The sequence below is a fragment of the Ranitomeya imitator genome, chromosome 3, assembly GCF_032444005.1.
Source record: "Ranitomeya imitator isolate aRanImi1 chromosome 3, aRanImi1.pri, whole genome shotgun sequence".
Lineage (NCBI taxonomy): Eukaryota > Metazoa > Chordata > Amphibia > Anura > Dendrobatidae > Ranitomeya > Ranitomeya imitator.
Genome location: NC_091284.1, coordinates 725189943 through 725216206, shown reverse-complemented (window position 1 = coordinate 725216206; position 26264 = coordinate 725189943). Strand labels below are relative to the sequence as shown.

Sequence of the window (26264 nt, the reverse complement as noted above, 5' to 3'; positions counted from 1 at the left end):
GCTGTGGATTAGACTGGGGTGGAAAGAGATGATTTGCATAGCTCCGCCTACTGCAAAGGATTCTGGGTAAACCTGCTATTCTTTGTATTATGCTGCTTGCAAGTACTTTCCGTTTCAGGAAAGCATCCACTATTGATTCTGTTGGGAACCTGAATTGCTAGATCTTTGCATCAGGACACAAAGAGGCCACATGATAGTGCGATCTTGTCTTTTGGTAGCAATTGTTATGAATGCAGAAAGCTTAATACCCCTGTGTAACAATAAATGTCCTGGGGAACGGAACAGTGTGTTATTTATCACATGGAATTATTTCCTTACATAAGAAGATGATAGGTTCCATCACAATATATACATGGAGCAATATTCATATGTTAGTTATAATCTCAGAAACATCATATTCTGTATTAATAATTAAATAGTAGGATTTATTTATATCAAGCACTAACCAGCACTGGCGCAACAGAAGCTTAAATCCATCTGGACAACTTGAAGGTACAGGAAGATGCAGACTATTACTGCCAACACCCCAAATAATAGCTGACGAATCCACATCTTTGTAGGGTATCTCACAAGTCAGAAGTTCCCAAAGCACCACACCAAAAGACCTAAAGATAAAGCACAGAATGAGAAAACACGGTTTATCACTTATCCCATACGTAACAAATTATTAAGGAAGCAATGCTATACAGTTTTATGAAATGTACTAGCTGAAGAGCCCGGCGTTGCCAGGGCATAGTAAATATCTGTGGTTAGTTATAGCACCTCACTTCTCTTATTTTCCCATCACGCCTCTCATTTTCCCCATTACATCTTTCATTTTCCCTCTCACATCTCTCATTTTCTCTCTCACACCTCTTATTTTCCCCCTCACTCCTCTCATTCCATCCTAACACTTGTCATTTCGACCTCACATCTGATATTTTCCGATCACTCCACTATTTTAACTCACTCCTCTCATTTTGCACTCACACCTTTTCATTTTCACCTCACACCTCTCATTTTCACCTCAGTATATACATGTTTGTCATCTCCCTTATATATAGTATACACCTGTATGTCATCTTCTGTATATAGTATATACCTGTATGTAATCTCCCCTGTATATAGTATATACCTGCTGTGTGTCATCTCCCCTGTATATAGTATATACCTGTATGTCATCTCCTCCTATATATAGTATATACCTGTATGTCATCTCCTCCTGTATATAGTATATACCTGTGTGTCATCTCCCCTGTATATAGTATATATCTGTGTGTCATCTCCTCCTGTATATAGTATATACCTATATGTCATCTCCTCCTATATATAGCATATACCTGTATGTCATCTCCTCCTGTATATAGTATATACCTGTAGGTCATCTGCTCCTGTATATAGTATATACCTGTGTGTCATCTCCTCCTGTATATAGTATGTACCTGTATGTCATCTCCTCCTCTATATAGTATATACCTGTGTGTCATCTCTCCTGTATATAGTATATACCTGTGTGTTATCTCCCCTGTACATAGTATATATCTGTATGTCATCTCCTCCTGTATTAGACCTCGTTCACACGTTATTTGGTCAGTATTTTTACCTCAGTATTTGTAAGCTAAATTGGCAGCCTGATAAATCCCCAGCCAACAGGAAGCCCTCCCCCTGGCAGTATATATTAGCTCACACATACACATAATAGACAGATCATGTGACTGACAGCTGGCGTATTTCCTATATGGTACATTTGCTGCTCTTGTAGTTTGTCTACTTATTAATCAGATTTTTATTTTGGAAGGATAATACCAGACTTGTGTGTGTTTTAGGGCGAGTTTCGTGTGTCAAGTTGTGTGTGTTGAGTTGCGTGTGGCGACATGCATGTAGCAACTTTTGTGAGATGAGTTTTGTGTGGCGACATGCGTGTAGCAACATTTTGTGTGTCAAGTTGCATGTGACAGGTTAGTGTAGCAAGTTGTGTGCAGCAAGTTTTGCGCATAGCGAGTTTTGCGCATGGCGAATTTTATGTGTGGTGCCTTTTGAGTATGTGCAAGTTTTGTGTGAGGCAACTTTTGCATGTGTTGCAACTTTTGTGCATGTGGCAATTTTTCCGCGGGTGCAAGTTTTGCGTGTGGCGAGTTTTCCCATGAGGTGAGTTTTGCACGTGTGGCGAGTTTTGCGTGAGCCTAGTTTTGCATGTGACGAGTATTACGCGTGGTGAGTTTTGAGCGGCGACTTTTGTGTTTCGACTTTTATGTGGCGAGGTTGGTGTATGTGTGGTGAAATGTGTGCTGAGGGTGGTATATGTGTTCAAGCACGTGGTAGTGTGTGGCGCATTTTGTGTGCATGTTCATATCCCCGTGTGTGGTGAGTATCCCATGTCGGGGCCCCACCTTAGCAACTGTATGGTATATACTCTTTGGCGCCATCGCTCTCATTCTTTAAGTCCCCCTTGTTCACATCTGTCAGCTGTCAATTTGCCTCCAACACTTTTCCTTTCACTTTTTCCCCATTATGTAGATAGGGGCAAAATTGTTTGGTGAATTGGAAAGCGCGGGGTTAAAATTTCACCTCACAACATAGCCTATGACGCTCTCGGGGTCCAGACGTGTGACTGTGCAAAATTTTGTGGCTGTAGCTGCGACGGTTCAGATGCCAATCCCGGACATACATACACACACACACACACACATACACACATTCAGCTTTATATATTAGATGGCATTGGCCATCTTAGTAAGTATCGTATTGGTCGGTCGGGGTCTGACTCTTATCGTGGATATCATTCCCAGAAAACCCCAGGTTACCAGGACCAGAAGGCACCTGGCTCTTTAAAAAAGTTTTATGAGTGCCTCCATGGGAAAAAGGTTTTTCATTAAAGATTTTGCAAAGTGCAAAATCACAGGTGTTGTCTACAAAACAAATTGATTCTTGATGGTTTGTTGTTTGTTTTAATAACGATTTAATAAAAGGTAATGTTTAAAGGTATTAGTTTATTCCGATGAGCCCTCCTGTTTATTAATCCTGCTAATCTAGAGTTTGTCAGTCTGCCGAGAATTGGTCCCCACTGATCTGACAGAAGTGGAAAACCTATGTAATTTTTATAATACTAAAAAATAATGGGAAAATAAAGTGAAAATAATTCCATGTCAACAATTATTGTAAGAAACTTATATTGACGAAGTTATACAACCCCTGGCAAAAATTATGGAATCACCGGCCTTGGAGCATGTTCATTCAGCTGTTTAATTTTGTAGAAGAAAAGCAGATCACAGACATGGCACAAAACTAGATCCGACCCTCAAGGAACAGTATCCATTTTTTAACAAATTAAACAACTGCCCATAATAACACAGTTTCATGCAGGATACAAACAGTTCCAGGGGATCATTCGGAAACATTGGGCAACCCTGCAGAGGGACAGGGTTATAGGGGAATATTTACCTTTGTACCCCAGGTTTGGCCCCCACAGCCAAATTGGCCTATAACAAACAGGATCCGTTGGGAAGTCTGAAATCCAAACCTAACGGGGGTTTTATGCCATGTGGGGGGTGTTTTGGTTGCATCCACACAGGGATTAAAAAGTTGCCAAATCACATTCGGGGACTCTAGTGGCACTTTGACATTTGACATTCAGGATAGGATTACATGTTTCTCAACGGGGATCATCTACTTGATCCGATGTCCTTGCGGGAAACTGTATGTGGGTAGGACCAAAAGAAAGCTTATGGTTCGAATTAGGGAACACCTGAGAAATATTCAGAAGGGATTTTTGGGCCACCCCTTATCCCGCCACTTCCAAGGGGTACACAATGGGAATGTTAGGGACGTGTTATTTTGTGGGATTCAAAAAGTCCACCAAAATTTGAGGGGGGGCAATTTCGTGAAACAAATGTTCAAGATTGAGTCAGAATGGATATTCAGATTAGACTGCCTTGCCCCTAAGGGCCTTAATCATGATTTTGAATTATACGCATTTTAAAGGCATAGGTTAAATACAACATGCGTTTCATAGTACAGATTATTTTATTTTATTGTATTTTATTTCTGATTTTTAATATAACGACTGTGGGCAGCCTCTCGAGGGGTTATTGTGTAGTGAGGACCCCTGAATTCCGTGTCCCAGTCATTACATGTATTAGGCCCGTATATGGTTTTATAGGGTATATATCCATATTTTATCCCATTTTATTTTCACATTATTTTGTTAGGGCGTCACATTTGCGTCTTCAGCCATGTCAGCGCGTTTTTAATATGTTTTACTATTAAAGATATAATTTTATTTATAGTGTTTTCGTTTTTTGGTTACTCGCATTTTTTAGAGTGTTGGTGGACGCCATCCATATGTATAAATATCGGGTTACGTACCCAATTAACATTTAATAGTTAGGGATCAGTTGTTCTCGTTAGGGATCAGTTGTTCTCCAATTTGAGGGATGAATACTACGATGTGCTGATGTGCTTTTATTATAGTTGCACGGCTATTGCATTGACTGGGGCGGGTCTAGAGTTCTGGTGGGTGGGCCCATAGGGGTAACGAGGGCATATATAGAATAGGAGTTGCTGCTGGGCTTTAACCCTGAGGAAGAAGGGCGTTTTCCCTTCGAAACGCGTCGGTTAGCCTTTTTGGTCCCAGCGAGGCTCCTTTGGCCTGTGACGTCACACGCTGTTAGTCAGCGGCGGCCATCTTGGTTTCCAAGTGCAACCAGGGACGCCTCCGGCCGGGACGTTCTCTGGCTCTGCACTTACTAGCGACACTTTGTCCCGGTCCCACCCGAGCACACACCAGTGTGCCTACCCTCCGGGCACCACCTTCACACTCGCTCCGCTTCCGAATCCGCCTCGGTCATATGTAGGAGTACCGCACATCCTCCCTACATCTACTAGGACCAGCCGGGCGTTCCAGTTTACTCAGCATACGGTAAGGGCCCCATTTTATTATTATCATTGCCTGCACGGCCGCCGCGCCTGCTGATATCATTTGTATTGGAGGAGCGAGGATTGTTGCATATTCAGTGCGCATTTATAGCGCTACCGTCAGATGGGCAGTTTGTTGTTCTGTGGCACTCCAAGCACACTATTCGCAGTGGATCATTTTAGTGTTTGTATTCATTGCTGTACTCAGGTTTACTGCACCCCTGCGAGTAGGGGTGAGTTACCTGCATCACCTAAGCGCGGTTCCAGCTTGTAGTATATTTATTTCGTTCTCACAGAATTGGCACATATTCTGAGGATACCAGCAGCTAGGGGATTTTTACCAGTGTCTCCCACACATACAGTAGGCATCAGTGTTGAGCGCCAGTGTGATTGTTTTGTATACAAAACTAAAGTCATTTCAAATGACAACTTTCTGGCTTTAATAAACACTAAAAGAAATCAAGAACAAAAAATGTTGTAGTCAGTAATGGTTACTTTTTTAGAACAAGCTGAGTAGAAAAATTATGGACTCACTCAATTATGTGGGAAAAAATTATGGAATCGCCCTCTAAATTTCAATTCTCAAAATTAACACCTGCATCAAATTAGATCTGCTCATTAGTCTGCATCTAAAAAGGAGTGATCACACCTTGGAGAGCTGTTGCGCCAAGTGGACTGACATGAATCATGGCCCCAACAGGACAGATGTCAATTGAAACAAAGGAGAGGATTATGAAACTCTTAAAAGGGGTAAATCATCAAGCAATGTTGCAGAAGATGTTGGTTGTTCACAGTCAGCTGTGTCTAAAATGTGGACCAAACACAAACAACATGGGAAAGTTGTTAAAGGCAAACATACTGGTAGACCAAGGAAGATATCAAAGCGTCAAGACCGGAAACTTAAAACAATATGTCTCCAAAACAGGAAATGCACAACAAAACAAATGAGGAACGAATGGGTTGAAACTGAAGTCAATGTCTGTGACCAAACTGTAAGAAACCACCTAAAGGAAATGGGATTTACATACAGAAAAGCTAAACAAAAGCCATCATTAACACCTAAACAGAAAAAAAAAACAAGGTTACAATGGGCTAAGGAAAAGCAATCGTGGACTGTGGATGACTGGATGAAAGTCATATTCAGTGATGAATCGCGAATCTGCATTGGGCAAGGTGATGATGCTGGAACTTTTGTTTGATGCCGTTCCAATGAGATTTATACAGATGACTGCCTGAAGAGAACATGCAAATTTCCACAGTCATTGATGATATGGGGCTGCATGTCAGGTAAAGGCACTGGGAAGATGGCTGTCATTACATCTTCAATAAATGCACAAGTTTATGTTGATATTTCGGACACTTTTCTTATCCCATCAATTGAAAGGATGTTTGGGGATGATGAAATCAATTTTCAAGATGATAATGCATCCTGCCATACAGCAAAAACTGTGAAAATATTACTTGAAAATAGGCACATAAGGTCAATGTCATAGCCTGCAAATAGTCCGGATCTCAATCCAACTGAAAATCTTTGGTGGAAGTTGAAGAAAATGGTCCATGACAAGGCTCCAACCTGCAAAGCTGATCTGGCAACAGCAATCAGAGAAGGTTGGAGCCAGATTGATGAAGAGTCCTGTTTGACACTCATTAAGTCCATGCCTCAGAGACTGCAAGCTGTTATAAAAGCCAGAGGTGGTGCAACAAAATACTAGTGATGTTTTGGAGTGTTTTTTTTTGTTTGTTTGTTTTTCATGATTCTATATTTTTTTCCCACATAATTGAGTGTGTCCATAATTTTTCCCTCAGCTTGTTCTAAAAAAGTAACAATTACTGACTACAACATTTTTTGTTCTTGATTTCTTTTAGTGTTTCTTAAAGCCAGGAAGTTGCCATTTTAAATGATTTTAGTTTTGTGCCATGTCTGTGATCTGCTTTTTTTCTACAAAATTAAACAACTGAATGAACATCCTCCAAGGCCGGTGACTCCATAATTTTTGTTTTTGCCAGGAGTTGTAGATCTTAAACAAAAATGCAAACGCACTCCCTTCTAAGGTGCCCCACATCAGACAGACTCAGCCCCCCCGAAGAAGACAAGTGCATATTGCATAATGACTAACCCAGACTTTATGTTCAATAGAATTGCCATTTGTTTTACCTTTAGTAAATGCTGCTGTTCTACTGAATCTAGTGTTGTTTTTTCTTTTGGTACTGAAGTCCATATCTGAAATATGGCCCTCTCATCTGAGTATATAAATATATTCTTTTTAAGCAAGTGGGTGTGGTCATGAACTATTGTACGAAGTAGTCCTCTTGAAGACAACACCCAGTTGTCTAAGAAGTCTAGATATTCACACAGGGAAGAAAGGGCTATATACGTATATACAGTACAGACCAAAAGATTGGACACACCTTCTCATTTAAAGATTCTTCTTTATTTTCATGACTATGAAAATTGTACATTCACACTGAAGGCATCAAAACTATGAATTAACATGTGGAATTATATACAGTGCCTACAAGTAGTATTCAACCCCCTGCAGATTTAGCAGGTTTACACATTTGGAATTAACTTGGCATTGTGACATTTGGACTGTAGATCAGCCTGGAAGTGTGAAATGCACTGCAGCAAAAAAGAATGTTATTTCTTTGTTTATTTTTAAAAAAAATTGTGAAAAGTCTTTTCAGAGGGTCATTTATTATTCAACCCCTCAACCCACCAGAATTCTGTTTGGTTCCCCTAAAGTATTAAGAAGTAGTTCAGGCACAAAGAACAATGAGCTTCACATGTTTGGATTAATTATCTCTTTTTCCAGCCTTTTCTGACTATTTAAGACCCTCCCCAAACTTGTGAACAGCACTCATACATGGTCAACATGGGAAAGACAAAGGAGCATTCCAAGGCCATCAGAGACAAGATCGTGGAGGGTCACAAGGCTGGCAAGGGGTACAAAACCCTTTCCAAGGAGTTGGGCCTACCTGTCTCCACTGTTGGGAGCATCATCCGGAAGTGGAAGGCTTATGGAACTACTGTTAGCCTTCCACGGCCTGGACAGCCTTTGAAAGTTTCCTCCCGTGCTGAGGCCAGGCTTGTCCAAAGAGTCAAGGCTAACTCAAGGACAACAAGGAAGGAGCTCCGGGAAGATCTCATGGCAGTGGGGACTGTTGTGAATTCTGTGGATGAGTTCACTTCTGTGGTCACAAGTGGTATTGCAGTCTCTGGGCTTCCTCCCTCAGGTGTTTTGGTGAGCTCGTTGGCTGCCTTGCTATTTAGCTCCACCTGAGTCTGTCTTCCTTGCTCCTTGTCAATGTTCCAGTGTTGGATCTGAGCTACTGCATCTTTCCTTGGGCCTGCTGCTCTGCTAGATAAGTGCTTCTAGTTTGTTTTCTGTTTTTTCTGTCCAGCTTGCTATTAACTTTTGCTGGAAGCTCTGAGAAGCAAAGGGGTGCACCGCCGTGCTGTTAGTTCGGCACGGTGGGTCTTTTTGCCCCTTTGCGTGGTTTTCGTTTTAGGGTTTTTTGTAGACTGCATAGTTCTCTTTGCTATCCTCGCTCTGTCTAGAATATCGGGCCTCACTTTGCTGAATCTATTTCATTCCTACGTTTGTCTTTTCATCTTGCTAACAGTCATTATATGTGGGGGGCTGCCTATTCCTTTGGGGTATTTCTCTGAGGTAAGTCAGGCTTGTATTTCTATCTTCAGGCTAGTCAGCTCCTCAGGCAGTGCCGAGTTGCATAGGTAGTTGTTAGGCGCAATCCACTGCTGCTTATAGTTGTGTGAGGATAGATTAGGTACTGCAGTCTACAGAGATTCCACGTCTCAGAGCTTGTCCTATTGTTTTTGGTTATTGCCAGATCTCTGTATGTGCGCTGATTACTGCACGCTGTGTTGCCTGATTGCCAGCCATAACAGTACAAGGAGCCACACCAATGATTCCCAATAGAGGGAAAAAAGAAATCCTGACATCATTTTTTTTTCTTAGCTCTGTCTTCAGTCTTTTTTTTCCCCTAGACATTAGAGTGCTTCAGGACACAGCTGTGGACATGGATATTCAGGCTCTGTGCTCCTCAATGGATAATCTCGTTGTAAATGTACAAAAGATTCAAGATACTATTGATCAGAAATCGATGCTAGAACCAAGAATTCCGATTCCTGATTTGTTTTTTGGTGACAGAACTAAGTTCCTGAGCTTCAGAAATAATTGTAAGCTATTTTTGGCCTTGAAACCTCATTCTTCTGGTAATCCTACTCAACAGGTTTTGATTATTATTTCTTTTTTGCGCGGCGACCCACAGGACTGGGCGTTTTCTCTTGCGCCAGGAGACCCTGCATTGAGTAGTGTCGATGCGTTTTTCCTGGCGCTCGGATTGCTTTACGATGAGCCTAATTCAGTGGATCAGGCTGAGAAAAATCTGCTGGCTTTATGCCAGGGTCAGGATGATATAGAAGTATATTGTCAGAAATTTAGAAAGTGGTCAGTACTCACTCTGTGGAATGAATCTGCACTAGCGGCTTTGTTCAGAAAGGGTCTCTCTGAAGCTCTTAAGGATGTAATGGTGGGATTTCCTATGCCTGCTGGTTTGAATGAGTCCATGTCCTTGGCCATTCAGATCGGTCGTCGCTTGCGCGAGCGTAAATCTGTGCACCATCTGGCGGTATTGTCTGAGAGTAAACCTGAGCCTATGCAGTGCGATAGGACTATGACTAAAGTAGAACGGCAAGAACACAGACGTCTGAACAGACTGTGTTTCTATTGTGGTGATTCTACTCATGCTATTTCTAATTGTCCTAAACGCACTAGGCGGTTCGATAGCTCTGCCGTTATTGGTACTGTACAGTCCAAATTCCTTTTGTCCATTACCTTAATGTGCTCTTTGTCATCGTATTCTGTCATGGCGTTTGTGGATTCAGGCGCTGCCCTGAATCTGATGGATTTGGATTATGCTAAACGTTGTGGATTTTTCTTGGAGCCTTTGCGGTGTCCTATTCCGTTGAGAGGAATTGATGCTACACCTTTGGCCAAGAATAAGCCTCAGTACTGGGCCCAGCTGACCATGTGCATGGCTCCTGCACATCAGGAAGTTATTCGCTTTCTGGTACTGCATAATTTGCATGATGTGGTCGTGTTGGGGTTGCCATGGCTACAAACCCATAATCCAGTATTGGATTGGAACTCTATGTCGGTAACCAGCTGGGGTTGTCAGGGAGTACATGGTGATGTTCCATTTTTGTCTATTTCGTCATCCATTCCTTCTGACATCCCAGAGTTCTTGTCGGACTTTCAGGATGTATTTGAAGAGTCCAAGTCTGATGCCCTACCTCCGCATAGGAATTGTGATTGTGCTATCGATTTGATTCCTGGTAGTAAATTCCCTAAGGGTCGTTTATTTAATTTGTCCGTACCTGAACACACCGCTATGCGCAGTTATGTGAAGGAGTCCCTGGAGAAGGGACATATTCGCCCATCGTCGTCACCATTGGGAGCAGGGTTCTTTTTTGTAGCCAAGAAGGATGGTTCGCTAAGACCGTGTATTGATTACCGCCTTCTTAATAAGATCACTGTTAAGTTTCAGTATCCCTTGCCATTGATTTCTGACTTGTTTGCTCGGATTAAGGGGGCTAGTTGGTTCACCAAGATAGATCTTCGTGGTGCGTATAATCTGGTGAGAATCAGGCAAGGAGATGAATGGAAAACGGCATTTAATACGCCCGAGGGTCATTTTGAGTATCTGGTGATGCCGTTTGGACTTGCCAATGCTCCATCTGTTTTTCAGTCTTTTATGCATGACATTTTCCGTGAGTATCTGGATAAATTCTTGATTGTTTACTTGGATGACATTTTGATCTTCTCTGATGATTGGGAGTCTCATGTGAAGCAAGTCAGAATGGTTTTCCAGGTACTGCGTGCTAATTCCTTGTTCGTGAAGGGATCAAAGTGTCTCTTCGGTGTGCAGAAAGTTTCATTTTTGGGGTTCATCTTTTCCCCTTCTACTATCGAGATGGATCCGGTTAAGGTTCAGGCCATCCAGGATTGGACTCAGCCGACATCTCTAAAAAGTCTGCAGAAATTCCTGGGCTTTGCTAATTTTTATCGTCGCTTCATCTGTAATTTTTCTAGCATTGCCAGACCATTGACCGATTTGACCAAGAAGGGTGCTGATTTGGTTAATTGGTCTTCTGCTGCCGTGGAAGCTTTTCAGGAGTTGAAGCGTCGTTTCTGCTGTGCCCCTGTGTTGTGTCAACCTGATGTTTCTCTTCCGTTCCAGGTCGAGGTTGATGCTTCTGAGATTGGTGCAGGGGCGGTTTTGTCACAGAGAGGTTCTGGTTGCTCAGTGTTCAAACCATGTGCTTTCTTTTCCAGGAAATTTTCTGCTGCTGAGCGTAATTATGATGTGGGCAACCGAGAGTTGCTGGCCATGAAGTGGGCATTCGAGGAGTGGCGTCATTGGCTTGAGGGTGCTAAGCATCGCGTGGTGGTTTTGACTGATCATAAGAACCTTACTTATCTTGAGTCTGCCAAGCGCTTGAATCCTAGACAGGCCCGTTGGTCGTTATTTTTTGCTCGTTTTGATTTTGTGGTTTCATACCTTCCGGGCTCTAAAAATGTGAAGGCGGATGCTCTGTCTAGGAGTTTTGTGCCCGACTCTCCGGGGTTATCTGAGCCGGCGAGTATCCTCAAGGAAGGAGTCATTGTGTCTGCCATCTCCCCTGATTTGCGGAGAGTGTTGCAGAAATTTCAGGCTAATAAACCTGATCGTTGTCCGGCCGAGAAACTGTTCGTCCCTGATAGGTGGACTAGTAAAGTTATCTCTGAACTTCATTGTTCGGTGCTGGCCGGTCATCCAGGAATCTTTGGTACCAGGGAGTTGGTTGCTAGATCCTTCTGGTGGCCATCTCTGTCACGGGATGTGCGTGCTTTTGTGCAGTCCTGTGGAATTTGTGCTAGGGCTAAGCCCTGCTGTTCACGTGCCAGTGGGTTGCTTTTGCCCTTGCCGGTCCCGAAGAGGCCTTGGACACATATTTCGATGGATTTCATTTCTGACCTTCCCGTTTCTCAAAAAATGTCGGTCATTTGGGTGGTCTGTGATCGCTTTTCTAAAATGGTCCATCTGGTGCCCTTGGTTAAATTGCCTTCCTCCTCTGATTTGGTGCCTTTGTTCTTCCAGCATGTGGTTCGTTTACATGGCATTCCTGAGAATATTGTTTCTGACAGAGGTTCCCAGTTTGTCTCGAGGTTCTGGCGAGCCTTTTGTGGTAGGATGGGCATTGACCTATCTTTCTCCTCGGCCTTCCATCCTCAGACTAATGGCCAGACCGAACGAACCAATCAGACCTTGGAAACATATCTGAGATGTTTTGTTTCCGCTGACCAGGATGATTGGGTGTCATTTTTGCCGTTGGCTGAGTTCGCCCTTAATAATCGGGCCAGCTCGGCTACCTTGGTCTCTCCATTTTTCTGCAATTCTGGGTTCCATCCTCGTTTCTCTTCAGGACAGGTTGAGTCTTCGGACTGTCCTGGTGTGGATTCTGTGGTGGACAGGTTGCAGCAGATCTGGACTCAGGTGGTGGACAATTTGACCTTGTCCCAGGAGAAGGCTCAGCTTTTCGCTAATCGCAGACGCCGTGTGGGACCCCGACTTCGTGTTGGGGATCTGGTTTGGTTATCTTCTCGTCATATTCCTATGAAGGTTTCCTCTCCTAAATTTAAACCTCGTTTTATTGGTCCGTATAGGATTTCTGAGATTCTCAATCCGGTGTCTTTTCGTCTGACCCTCCCAGACTCCTTTTCCATACATAATGTATTCCATAGGTCGTTGTTGAGGAGATACGTGGCACCTATGGTTCCATCTGTGGAGCCTCCTGCCCCTGTTTTGGTGGAGGGGGAATTGGAGTATATTGTGGAGAAGATTTTGGATTCTCGTGTCTCTAGACGGAAACTCCAGTATCTGGTCAAATGGAAGGGTTATGCTCAGGAAGATAATTCCTGGGTTTTTGCCTCTGATGTCCATGCCCCAGATCTTGTTCGTGCCTTTCATGTGGCTCATCCTGGTCGGCCTGGGGGTTCTGGTGAGGGTTCGGTGACCCCTCCTCAAGGGGGGGGTACTGTTGTGAATTCTGTGGATGAGTTCACTTCTGTGGTCACAAGTGGTATTGCAGTCTCTGGGCTTCCTCCCTCAGGTGTTTTGGTGAGCTCGTTGGCTGCCTTGCTATTTAGCTCCACCTGAGTCTGTCTTCCTTGCTCCTTGTCAATGTTCCAGTGTTGGATCTGAGCTACTGCATCTTTCCTTGGGCCTGCTGCTCTGCTAGATAAGTGCTTCTAGTTTGTTTTCTGTTTTTTCTGTCCAGCTTGCTATTAACTTTTGCTGGAAGCTCTGAGAAGCAAAGGGGTGCACCGCCGTGCTGTTAGTTCGGCACGGTGGGTCTTTTTGCCCCTTTGCGTGGTTTTCGTTTTAGGGTTTTTTGTAGACTGCATAGTTCTCTTTGCTATCCTCGCTCTGTCTAGAATATCGGGCCTCACTTTGCTGAATCTATTTCATTCCTACGTTTGTCTTTTCATCTTGCTAACAGTCATTATATGTGGGGGGCTGCCTATTCCTTTGGGGTATTTCTCTGAGGTAAGTCAGGCTTGTATTTCTATCTTCAGGCTAGTCAGCTCCTCAGGCAGTGCCGAGTTGCATAGGTAGTTGTTAGGCGCAATCCACTGCTGCTTATAGTTGTGTGAGGATAGATTAGGTACTGCAGTCTACAGAGATTCCACGTCTCAGAGCTTGTCCTATTGTTTTTGGTTATTGCCAGATCTCTGTATGTGCGCTGATTACTGCACGCTGTGTTGCCTGATTGCCAGCCATAACAGGGGACATTGGTTTCAGTCAATACCATAAGTAACGTACTCCACCGCAATGGTCTCCGTTCCAGACGAGCCCGTAAGGTACCTTTACTTTCAAAGCGTCATGTCAAGGCTCGTCTACAGTTTGCTCATGATCACTTGGAGGACTCTGAGACTGACTGGTTCAAGGTTCTCTGGTCTGATGAGACCAAGATCGAGATCTTTGGTGCCAACCACACACGTGACGTTTGGAGACTGGATGGCACTGCATACGACCCCAAGAATACCATCCCTACAGTCAAGCATGGTGGTGGCAGCATCATGCTGTGGGGCTGTTTCTCAGCCAAGGGGCCTGGCCATCTGGTCCGCATCCATGGGAAGATGGATAGCACGGCCTACCTGGAGATTTTGGCCAAGAATCTCCGCTCCTCCATCAAGGATCTTAAGATGGGTCATCATTTCATCTTCCAACAAGACAACGACCCAAAGCACACAGCCAAGAAAACCAAGGCCTAGTTCAAGAGGCAAAAAATCAAGGTGTTGCAGTGGCCTAGTCAGTCTTCTGACCTTAACCCAATTGAAAACTTGTGGAAGGAGCTCAAGATTAAAGTCCACATGAGACACCCAAAGAACCTAGATAACTTGGAGAAGATCTGCATGGAGGAGTGAGGAGAGATAACTCCAGAGACCTGTGCCGGCCTGATCAGGTCTTATAAAAGACGATTATTAGCTGTAATTGCAAACAAAGGTTATTCCACAAAATATTAAACCTAGGGGTTGAATAATAATTGACCCAAACTTTTATGTTTAAAATTTATAAAAATTTAACTGAGCAACAAAACTTTTTGGTTTGTAAGATGTATGCATCTGTTAATAAATCCTGCTCTTGTTTGAAGTTTGAAGGCTCTAACTTATTTGCATCTTATTAAACCTGCTAAATCTGCAGGGGGTTGAATACTACTTGTAGGCACTGTACTTAACAAAAACGTGTGAAACAACTGAAATTATGTCTTATCTTCTAGGTTCTTCAAAGTAGCCACCTTTTGCTTTGATGACTGCTTTGCGCGCTCTTGGCATTCTCTTGATGAGCTTCAAGCGGTAGTCACCGGGAATGGTCTTCCAATAATCTTGAAGGAGTTCCCAGAGATGCTTAGCACTTGTTGGCCCTTTTGCCTTCACTCTGCGATCCAGCTCACCCCAAACCATTTCGATTGGGTTCAGGTCTGGTGACTGTGAAGGCCAGGTCATCTGGCGTAGCACCCCATCACTCTCCTTCTTGGGCAAATAGCCCTTACACAGCCTGGAGGTGTGTTTGGGGTCATTGTCCTGTTGAAAAATAAATGATGGCCCAACTTAACGCCATCTGGATGGAATAGCATGCCGCTGCAAGATGCTGTGGTAGCCATGCTGGTTCAGTATGCCTTCAATTTTGAATATTCCCCAACAGTGTCACCAGCAAAGCACCCCCACACCATCACTCCTCCTCCTCCATGCTTCACGGTGGGAACCAGGCATGTAGAGTCCATCCGTTCACCTTTTCTGCGTCGCACAAAGACACGGTGGTTGGAACCAAAGATCTCAAATTTGGACTCATCAGACCAAAGCACAGATTTCCACACAGCGGTAGGTACCCCTGACGAAGCCTCCTGAGTGGGGCGACACGCGTCGGGTCTCCGCTTCACCTGCGCCACTTTTTGACCATGTTACACACTTCTAGCCCATGGTATTGTATTTACAGGGCTGGGTATAGGGCTCCATGGTATTTCACTTGCATTTAACCCCTTGTGGTGATGCAAGTTAGCATTATTGCTTTTGTGCTATGCCGGACAGGGGCTTGTTCTCATTAAGGGGCAGTCTTTTATGGCTGCATTAGTGATTGTATTCATTGTATTATGTGATACTCTGGTAAAATTGCCCTTTACTCTGTTTTCTGTCATGGTGATGTCCACATAGGTATTGCCCCATTAGGTATTGATCTATGGTCTATGGCGCAGGTGTTAGCCCTATTTCGGGCTGAAGTTACAAGGGACAAGAATGTTGCCTTTTTTAATTGTTTTTAAGTGTGTGTTCACTTTATTACCTGTTTTCATGTGTACTGTAGTGTACTAATAAAAATTGTATATATCCTAGCTGAATCATTGATGTGGTGATCCCCATTTGTATGACCTTCACTTTTTCTCTTGTGTCCTTTGGTTATGCATATGCTGTAGGTCACGGTGATCCCACTTTATAGACCGTGGTGCCCCCTCAACAAATATATTCACAGATTTCCACTGGTCTAATGTCCATTCCTTGTGTTCTTTAGCCTAAACAAGTCTCTTCTGCTTGTTGCTTGTCCTTTAGCAGTGGTTTCCTAGCAGCTATTTTACCATGAAGGCCTGCTGCACAAAGTCTCCTCTTAACAGTTGTTGTAGAGATGTGTCTGCTGCTAGAACTCTGTGTGGCATTGACCTGGTCTCTAATCTGAGCTGCTGCTAACCTGCGATTTCTGAGGCTGGTGACTCGGATAAACTTATCCCCAGAAGCAGAGGTGACTCTTGGTCTTCCTTTCCTGGGGCGGTCCTCATGTGAGCCAGTTTCTTTGTAGCGCCTGATGTTTTTTGCCACTGCACTTGGGGACACTTTCAAAGTTTGCCCAATTTTTCGGACTGACTGACCTTCATTTCTTAAAGTAATGATTTCCACTCGTTTTTTCTTTACTTAGCTGCTTTTTTGTTGCCATGATACAAATTCTAACAGTCTAGTCAAAAGGACTATCAGCTGTCTATCACCAGACTTCTGCACAACACAACTGATGGTACCAACACCATTTATAAGGCAAGAAATCCCACTTATTAAACCAGACAGGGCACTCCTGTGAAGTGAAGACCATTCCCGGTGACAACCTCTTGAAGCTCATCAAGAGAATGCCAAGAGTGTGCAAAGCAGTCATCAAAGCAAAAGGTGGCTACTTTGAAGAACCTAGAAGATAAGACATAATTTCAGTTGTTTCACACTTTTTTGTTAAGTATATAAATCCACATGTGTTAATTCATAGTTTTTACGCCTTCAGCGTGAATGTACAATTTTCATAGTCATGAAAATACAGAAAAATCTTTAAATGAGAAGGTGTGTCCAAACTTTTGGTCTGTACTGTAAATATATATATATATTTTTAAGTAAAATAAATACATATTTATATTTAGGCAAGTGACAAGTCCTCTTTATGTACTCCCTCCTCTAATTTTTCAGCCTAAGGGCTCTTGCAGACAACCGTACTATTGGCAAAGTAGGATCCGACAAAGCATCAGATTGCACTCAGACCATTGTTATTCTATGGGGCCGTGCATATGTCCAATTTTATGCCAAAACCAGGTGCAGAATTACATATGTTCAGAAAAATATGAGGTGCAGGAAATCAAAACAATAGAGGTAATGTTACGACCAATCCTGAGTCGTATTCACATAGTCGCTCTTGGTATGTAAAGCTTGTCATCAGGAGAACTTGCAGCCCCAGTTGTGGTGAAGTAGAAAGGTCTAATCCTTCTTATGATTGGTGTCTCAAGTGTTTCCACGCCTCTGAGTTGTGTCCCATGGAGTCATTCCGAGGAAAAAAACACTGCATAATATTGGGATCGCACTCGGCCATGCAAGTCAGTGAGTGTGTGGAAACCATTGGACTGCACTCAAATAACATCACTGACACAATGGAGACATTTTGTTCTCCATCCTCTCCTCACAGAGTGCTCCGATTCTTTAATCTGGGAGAATAGAATCACACTATTCTGACATTTGGATTAGAGAGTCATTTACATAAGGCTACGGTCACACGATCAATATCTGGTCAGTATTTTACCACAGTATTTGTAAGCCAAAATCAGGAGTGGGTGATTAATACAGAAGTGGTGCATATGTTTCTATTATACTTTTCCTCTGACTGTTCCACTCCTGGTTTTGGCTTACATATAGTGATGTAAAATACTGACCAAATACTGAGTGTGTGAATGTGGCCTTATACTTGTGGCCTGTATTTCCACATGTTTTTTCAAAAATCTCACCTGATTTTTATTTATACTAAATAAAAAATGTAGGGTAATATGTGGCCAAATTTACAACTTTGTATAAAAAGTCATAAATATTATCGTGGCTGAGCTGATGCCTTTGGATATGTCACATTTCCAGTGTTAAATATTTCTGAGTGGCACCAAAAGGACTAAAATGCCATTCTACACTGTGTGCAGAATTAGTAGGCAAGTCGTATTTTGATCCCATGATACTTTCTATACATGTTGTCCTACTCCAAGCTGTTCAGGCTTGAGAGCCAACTACCAATAAAGTAAATCAGGTGATGTGCATCTCTGTAATGAGGAGGGGTGTTGTCTAATGACATCAAAACCCTATATAAGGTGTGCTTAATTATTAGGCAACTTTCTTTCCTTTGGCAAAATGGGCCAGAAGAGAGATTTGACGGGCTCTGAAGAGTCTAAAATTGTGAGATGTCTTGCAGAGGGATGCAGCAGTCTTGAAATTGCCAAACTTTTGAAGCGTGATCACCGAACAATCAAGCGTTTCATGGCAAATAGCCAACAGGGTCGCAAGAAGCGTGTTGGGCAAAAAAGGCGCAAAATACCTGCCCATGATTTGAGGAAAATCAAGCGTCAAGATGCCATTTGCCACCAGTTTTGCCATATTTCAGAGCTGCAACGTTACTGGAGTATCAAAAAGCACAAGGTGTGCGATACTCAGGGACATGGCCAAGGTAAGGAAGGCTGAAAAACGACCATCTGTGAACTAGAAACATGAGATAAAACGTCAAGACTGAGCCAAGAAATATCTTAAGACTGACTTTTCAAAGGTTTTATGGACTGTTGAAATGAGAGTGATTCTTGATGGGCCGGATGGATGGGCCAAGGCTGGATCAGTAAAGAACAGAGAGTTCCACTCCGACTCAGACGCCAGCAAGGTGGAGGTGGGGTACTGGTATGGGCTGGTATCATCAAAGATGAACTTGTGGGACCTTTTCGGGTTGAGGATGGAGTGAAGCTCAACTCCCAGACCTACTGCCAGTTTCTGGAAGACAACTTCTTCAAGCAGTGGTACAGGAAGATGTTGCCTAATAATTCTGCACAGTAATAGTTACCTGCACAAACAGATATCCTCCTAAGATAGCCAAATCTAAAAAAAAACCACTCTAACTTCAAAAAATATTAAGCTTTGATATTTATGAGTCTTTTGGGTTGATTGAGAACATAGAGGATTTTTTTTTATTGTTGATCAACATCTAAAATATAACTTGCCTAATAATTCTGCACACAGTGTAGAAATCATTTGTGTTCTCACATCACAGAAGTGACCAATGCAGGATTTTCTCATCTAATTAGCACAATCAAGAAGATAATTTTCACTCCATCTCCCCTTACATATAAAGTACAAATATATGTGGAAAATATTGTATATGTGTTCTAAAAAATGGTGCTATGGGAAATAAAGATGTGATCACTGGGGCAGACATTTTTCTGAAATTGCCCTCTCTTCCTTGTATGTAAATTCAGTTTTTTTTTAGTCAAATGGGTGTGGTCATCAGCTCTTCTCTATGGGAAGTTTCTTAAAGACTATGCCCAGTTGACTAAAGGCTATATTTGTTTACAGTGAAGAAATTACCTTATCTCAGGAATGGACACAATATAAACAATGGCAGATTTAGGAGAACGGTGGCGCTCACACCAGGTAAACGAATAATATATCTATGGCAAGTGATATCACTTGGAATCTATCATCGGGTTTTTGCTTCCCCATCTGAGAGCAGCATAATGTAGGGACAGGGACCCTGATTCCAGCTAAATGACACTTACTGGGCTGTTTGCTTCAGTTTTTGATGAAATCACTGTTTTATCTGTTGCAAGTCTATCAGCTCTCTAAATGCTGAGCTCTATATTACCCCGCCCACATCACTGATTGGCAGTTTTCCTGTGTGCAATGTGCATAGGCAGAAAGCTGTCAATCAGTGGTGGGGGTGCGGTTATATGGAGCTCATGGGTATGGAGGACTACATTTATTTAGTCAAAACTACAGCAAGAAGCCTATTAAATGACACTTCAATGGAAACCATATATTATCCCACTCTCAGATTAGGCAGCAAATACCTGGTGACAGATTCCCTTTAATAATTTCATCATAGACTGGTATGGACAAATGGGAGACACCGGCAAGAATATTTGGAAACTAGCAAATGTGCTCATTCTTCATTGTGGCCTAACAGTACAATATTTCCTGTGCTGCTTGGCTTCCAACAACATATTTTTATATACTAATTTTTATTAAAGGAATTGTATTTTTCTATACAGACATATCCCCTTAGATGTATGATAGACAGTCACACTAAAATTCATTTTTCATCCTTTGGAGACACAGTGGTTTGTTCTCTCTACATCTGTTATGGCATGTTGTACCTTGTAGGAGCCAGCGGTTCAATAAGTCAAGGTTGTGAAATGGATTATCATTTATGATCTCACCGGAGGAGAAGCTACAGGGAGAATCCTGACGGAGGCTCGGAGTGACTCTGTGTGACATACAGCCCATTAGGGTAACAAAGGAGATGCGCTCAGTGCTCCTTCTCTCCGGTGCAGGGTCAGTAGGACAAGTCTCCCAGGGGCCGGGAAGATGCAGCTGCTTTATGGATTTATTACTTGCTTTTAGTGTTACCCATAACCTCTAACTTAAATGCAGGCGGAGATGATAGGATGCGACGATTCAATGTCTGGAAACCGCTCCATATGTGTATAACAATGACCCCATGTGAGACAGTGATGGACAAACGTCTGTGTCATGAATGAAGGTTTCCTGCAAAATCGGTGACGGCACCAGTGTTCCATGATTTTACATGTTCAGCTACAGACTTCTCCAAGTCATAATTGTACTTCTCCTAAAATGTATAAATTCCTCATTGTAGTAGAGTGAGTCACGCGAATTCCATTATTATGTATTGTAGAATCATTAGACTAGAAATTTGATACTAAATGTGAGTACAAGCACAGATCGGTGTGCCTTTAAGTGAAAAACATATAATAGAGCTCTATAGATTAGAATATATTCATTTATTATTCATTAATAACAGTAGTATATTAAAGCTTAAGATGGGAATGAGTAGATTTGCAAAAAAAAAAATGTTTGTAATTATTAAGGCGCAGTACCGCCTAACAGCCTTTAGATGGCGCCGTGTGCTTTAGCGATAACAGCAGCTTCAGCAGGGCCATGATTAGATTTTGAGACTCCAGATGGACTCATGTACAAGAAGCAGATCATATGCATATACTACACACATATATATAATAATAGACGTTACACTGGAGAATTGTAGGACAAGCAAAATGATTTCACAAACCACATGTGAAAAAATACACCATCTGCCTGCACACACAGTAATAAGATCAAAGGGGAAGAATGTCGCCCAAAATGGCAGCACGAGACCATTACATAGTCGTTAGGAGCGCTTTATCCGGCTCCTAATACCCTTCTTAATGATGCCTTTGTTACAACTGTTAGGGCTCGTGTACACGATCGCTTTTCTCACACTGGCGCAATTCGTGGTGATGACGGATCGCACTCCTATTTCTATGGGGCACATGTCCGGTTTTTGTTTTTCTACTCGGTCCGCGGAAATAATTGGAGACATGTCCAATTGTGATCCAAGTGTCTGATCAAATTTGGCAATGCAAGTCTATGGGTCCTCGAAAAAAATTAGACCTCACTCAGATGATAACTAAATACAGTCTGATTTTCATGGACTGACGGAAAGGAGAAGGTGGAGAAACATTTTGTTTTTCTCTTCCAATCTGAGAAAACCTGATGCTTCATATCTGATCAGAATAATCGGACCGCTATTCTCAGATGTGGAGTCGTGTGACCCAACCCTTAGGCTAAGTTCACACAATGATATTTTTGGCATCAGCAGTGGCGTAGTGCCAATGGCGGTGGGCCCCGTGACTGCTATGGGGACCGAGAGCCTGGGATCCCCGATGCCAGCACCTTCAATGGGCCGTCACCTCATGAGCAATGATGGTGGAGAGAGAGTCAGCTGATGCTTCCTCCCCCATCATTCTACCTCAGCGTCTGACGTTTCAGAGCAGTAGGCACCATGAGGCCTTTACAAGCGCGCCCGCTGTACTGAGATGTGCGGCACTTCACACCACAGGCTCAGCAGACCGGAACATCGATTGGAACTAAGAGATGGGAGTATTGTATCTTTTTTTTTTTTTTTTTAAATCAGTGACTGATGGCCATAATAGAGTATGGAGGACCATGGGGAGAGCATTATATTCTATGGAGGACAATGGGGAGTGCATTATATTCTATGGAGAACTATGGAGAGAGCATTATATTCTATGGAGGACCATGGAGAGAGCATTATATTCTATGGAGGACCATAGAGAGAGCATTATATTCTATGGAGGACCATGGGGAGTGCATTATATTCTATGGAGGACCATGGGGAGAGCATTATATTCTATGGAAGACCATGGATAGAGCATTATATTCTATGGGGAACCAGGGAGAGAGCATTATATTATATGGAGGACCATGGGGAGAGCATTGTATTCTATGGGGAACCATGGAGAGAGCATTATATTCTATGGAGGACCATGGGGAGAGCATTATATTCTATGGAGGACCCTGGGTTGTGCATTATATTCTATGGAGAACTATGGGGATTGCATTATATTCTATGGAGGACCATGGAGAGAGCATTATATTCTATGGAGGACCATGGAGAGAGCATTATATTCTATGGAGGACCATGGGGAGAGCATTATATTCTATGGAGGACAATGGGGAGTGCATTATATTCTATGGAGGACCATGGAGAGAGCATTATATTCTATGGAGGACCATGGAGAGAGCATTATATTCTATGGAGGACCATGGAGAGAGCATTATATTCTATGCAGGACCATGGAGAGAGCATTATATTCTATGGAGGACCATGGAGAGAATTATATTATATGGAGGACCATGGGGAGAGCATTATATTATATGGAGGGCCATGGGGAGAGCATTATATTATATGGAGGACCATGGGGAGTGCATTATTTTCTATGGAGGACAATGGGGAGTGCATTATATTCTATGGAGGACAATGGGGAGTGCATTATATTCTATAGAGTACCATGGAGAGAGCATTATATTCTATGGAGGACCATGGAGAGAGCATTATATTCTATGGGGAACCATGGAGGGAGCATTATTTTCTATGGAGGACCATGGGGAGTGCATTATATTCTATGGAGGACCATGGAGAGAGCATTATATTCTATGGAGGACCATGGAGAGAGCATTATATTCTATGGAGGACCATGGAGAGTGCATTATATTCTATGGAGGACCATGGAGAGAGCATTATATTCTATGGAGGACCATGGAGAGAGCATTATATTCTATGGGGAACCATGGAGAGAGCATTATATTCTATGGAGGACCATGGAGAGAGCATTATATTCTATGGGGAACCATGGAGAGAGCATTATATTCTATGGAGGACCATGGGGAGAGCATTATATTATATGGAAGACAATGGGGAGTGCATTATATTCTATGGAGGACCATGGGGAGTGCATTATATTCTATGGAGGACCATGGGGAGAGCATTATATTCTATAGAGGACCCTGGGGTGTGCATTATATTCTATGGAGGACCATGGAGAGAGCATTATATTCTATGGAGGACAATGGGGAGTGCATTATATTCTATGGAGGACCATGGAGAGAGCATTATATTCTATGGAGGACCATGGGGAGAGCATTATATTATATGGAGGACAATGGGGAGAGCATTATATTCTATGGAGGACCATGGGGAGAGCATTATATTCTATGGAAGACCATGGAGAGAGCATTATATTCTATGGGGAACCAGGGAGAGAGCATTATATTATATGGAGGACCATGGGGAGAGCATTGTATTCTATGGGGAACCATGGAGAGAGCATTATATTCTATGGAGGACCATGGGGAGAGCATTATATTCTATGGAGGACCCTGGGGTGTGCATTATATTCTATGGAGAACTATGGGGATTGCATTATATTCTATGGAGGACCATGGAGAGAGCATTATATTCTATGGAGGACCATGGAGAGAGCATTATATTCTATGGAGGACCATGGGGAGAGCATTATATTCTATGGAGGACAATGGGGAGTGCATTATATTCTATGGAGGACCATGGAGAGAGCATTATATTCTATGGAGGACCATGGAGAGAGCATTATATTCTATGGAGGACCATGGAGAGAGCATTATATTCTATGCAGGACCATGGAGAGAGCATTATATTCTATGGAGGACCATGGAGAGAATTATATTATATGGAGGACCATGGGGAGAGCATTATATTATATGGAGGGCCATGGGGAGAGCATTATATTATATGGAGGACCATGGAGAGTGCATTATTTTCTATGGAGGACAATGGGGAGTGCATTATATTCTATGGAGGACAATGGGGAGTGCATTATATTCTATAGAGTACCATGGAGAGAGCATTATATTCTATGGAGGACCATGGAGAGAGCATTATATTCTATGGGGAACCATGGAGGGAGCATTATGTTCTATGGAGGACCATGGGGAGTGCATTATATTCTATGGAGGACCATGGAGAGAGCATTATATTCTATGGAGGACCATGGAGAGAGCATTATATTCTATGGAGGACCATGGAGAGTGCATTATATTCTATGGAGGACCATGGAGAGAGCATTATATTCTATGGAGGACCATGGAGAGAGCATTATATTCTATGGGGAACCATGGAGAGAGCATTATATTCTATGGAGGACCATGGAGAGAGCATTATATTCTATGGGGAACCATGGAGAGAGCATTATATTCTATGGGGAACCATGGGGAGTGCATTATATTCTATGGGGAACCATGGAGAGATCATTATATTCTATGGGGAACCATGGGGAGAGCATTATATTCTATGGGGAACCATGGGGAGTGCATTATATTCTATGGAGGACCATGGAGAGAGCATTATATTCTATGGGGAACCATGGAGAGAGCATTATATTCTATGGGGAACCATGGGGAGTGCATTATATTCTATAGAGGACCATGGTGAGAGCATTATATTCTATGGAGGACCATGGAGAGAGCATTATATTCTATGGGGAACCATGGAGAGAGCATTATATTCTATGGAGGACCATGGGGAGTGCATTATATTCTATAGAGGACTGTTGTGAATTCTGTGGCAGAGTTCACTCCTGTGGTCACAAGTGGTACTTCGGCTGATTCTCTCTGGGAGCTTCCGTTTGTGGAGGAAAGTGGTACTGCAGCTTCTGAGTTTCCTCCCTCAGGTGATCTGGTGAGGTCGTTAGCTGCTTCTCTACTTAACTCCACCTAATGCTTTGATTCATGCTTCCTGTCAATGTTCCAGTGTAGGACTTGTGTTTCTCTGGATCATTCCTGTGGCCTGCTGCTCTGCATAGCTAAGTGCTTCTTTGCTATTTGTTGCTATTTTTTCTGTCCAGCTTGTCTATTTGTTTTGCTGGAAGCTCTGGGACGCAAGGGGTGTACCTCCGTGCCGTTAGTTCGGTACGGAGGGTCTTTTTGCCCCCTTTGCGTGGTTTTCTTTAGGGTTTTGTGTAGACCGCAAAGTTATCTTTCCTATCCTCGTTCTGTCTAGAATATCGGGCCTCACTTTGCTGAATCTATTTCATCCCTATGTTTGTCTTTTCATCTTACTCACAGTCATTATATGTGGGGGGCTGCCTTTTCCTTTGGGGTATTTCTCTGAGGCAAGGTAGGCTTATTTTTCTATCTTCAGGCTAGTCAGTTTCTCAGGCTGTGCCAAGTTGCATAGGGAGCATTAGGCGCAATCCACAGCTGCCTCTAGTTGTGTTTGGAGAGGATTAGGAATTGCGGTCTACAGAGTTCCCACGTCTCAGAGCTCGTTCTATTATTTTGGGTTGTTGTCAGATCACTGTGTGTGCTCTGATCGCTATTTACATTGTGTTCCTGAATTGCCTATCATAACAGTACAGGAAGCCAAAAGTACTAATGTTTCTCAATAGAGGGAAAAAAGAAGTTCTGAGACCATTTTTTTTCCTTTGCACTGTGTTTTGTCTTTTTTTTCCCCTAGACATTTGGGTGGTTCAGGACACAGGTGTGGACATGGATATTCAGGGTCTGTGCTCTTCAATGGATAATCTCGTTATAAATGTACAAAAGATTCAAGACTTGGTGGTTCAGAAGCCTATGTTAGAACCAAAAATTCCTATTCCTGATTTGTTTTTTGGTGATAGAGTCAAGTTTATGAATTTCAAAAATAATTGCAAGCTGTTTTTGGCCTTGAAACCTCACTCCTCTGGTGACCCAGCTCAACAAGTGAGAATTATTATTTCTTTTTTGCGTGGGGACCCTCAAGACTGGGCATTTTCCCTTGCGCCGGGAGATCCTGCATTGGGTAATATTGATGCGTTTTTCCTGGCGCTCGGATTGCTGTACGATGAGCCTAATTCAGTGGATCAGGCAGAGAAAAATTTGCTGGCTTTGTGTCAGGGT

At 42.8% G+C, this 26264-nt stretch overlaps 1 protein-coding gene across 1 annotated transcript in view; it reads right to left on the bottom strand.

Moving 5' to 3' along the window:
* The window catches only part of MAP3K12 (mitogen-activated protein kinase kinase kinase 12), a 249343-nt gene that overhangs the window by 44398 nt on the left and 178681 nt on the right, over positions 1-26264 (bottom strand). The window contains exon 6 of the mRNA XM_069758747.1: positions 447-605. Within this exon, the coding sequence (XP_069614848.1) occupies positions 447-605 (159 nt within the window). The remainder of the gene's footprint in view (positions 1-446; positions 606-26264) is intronic.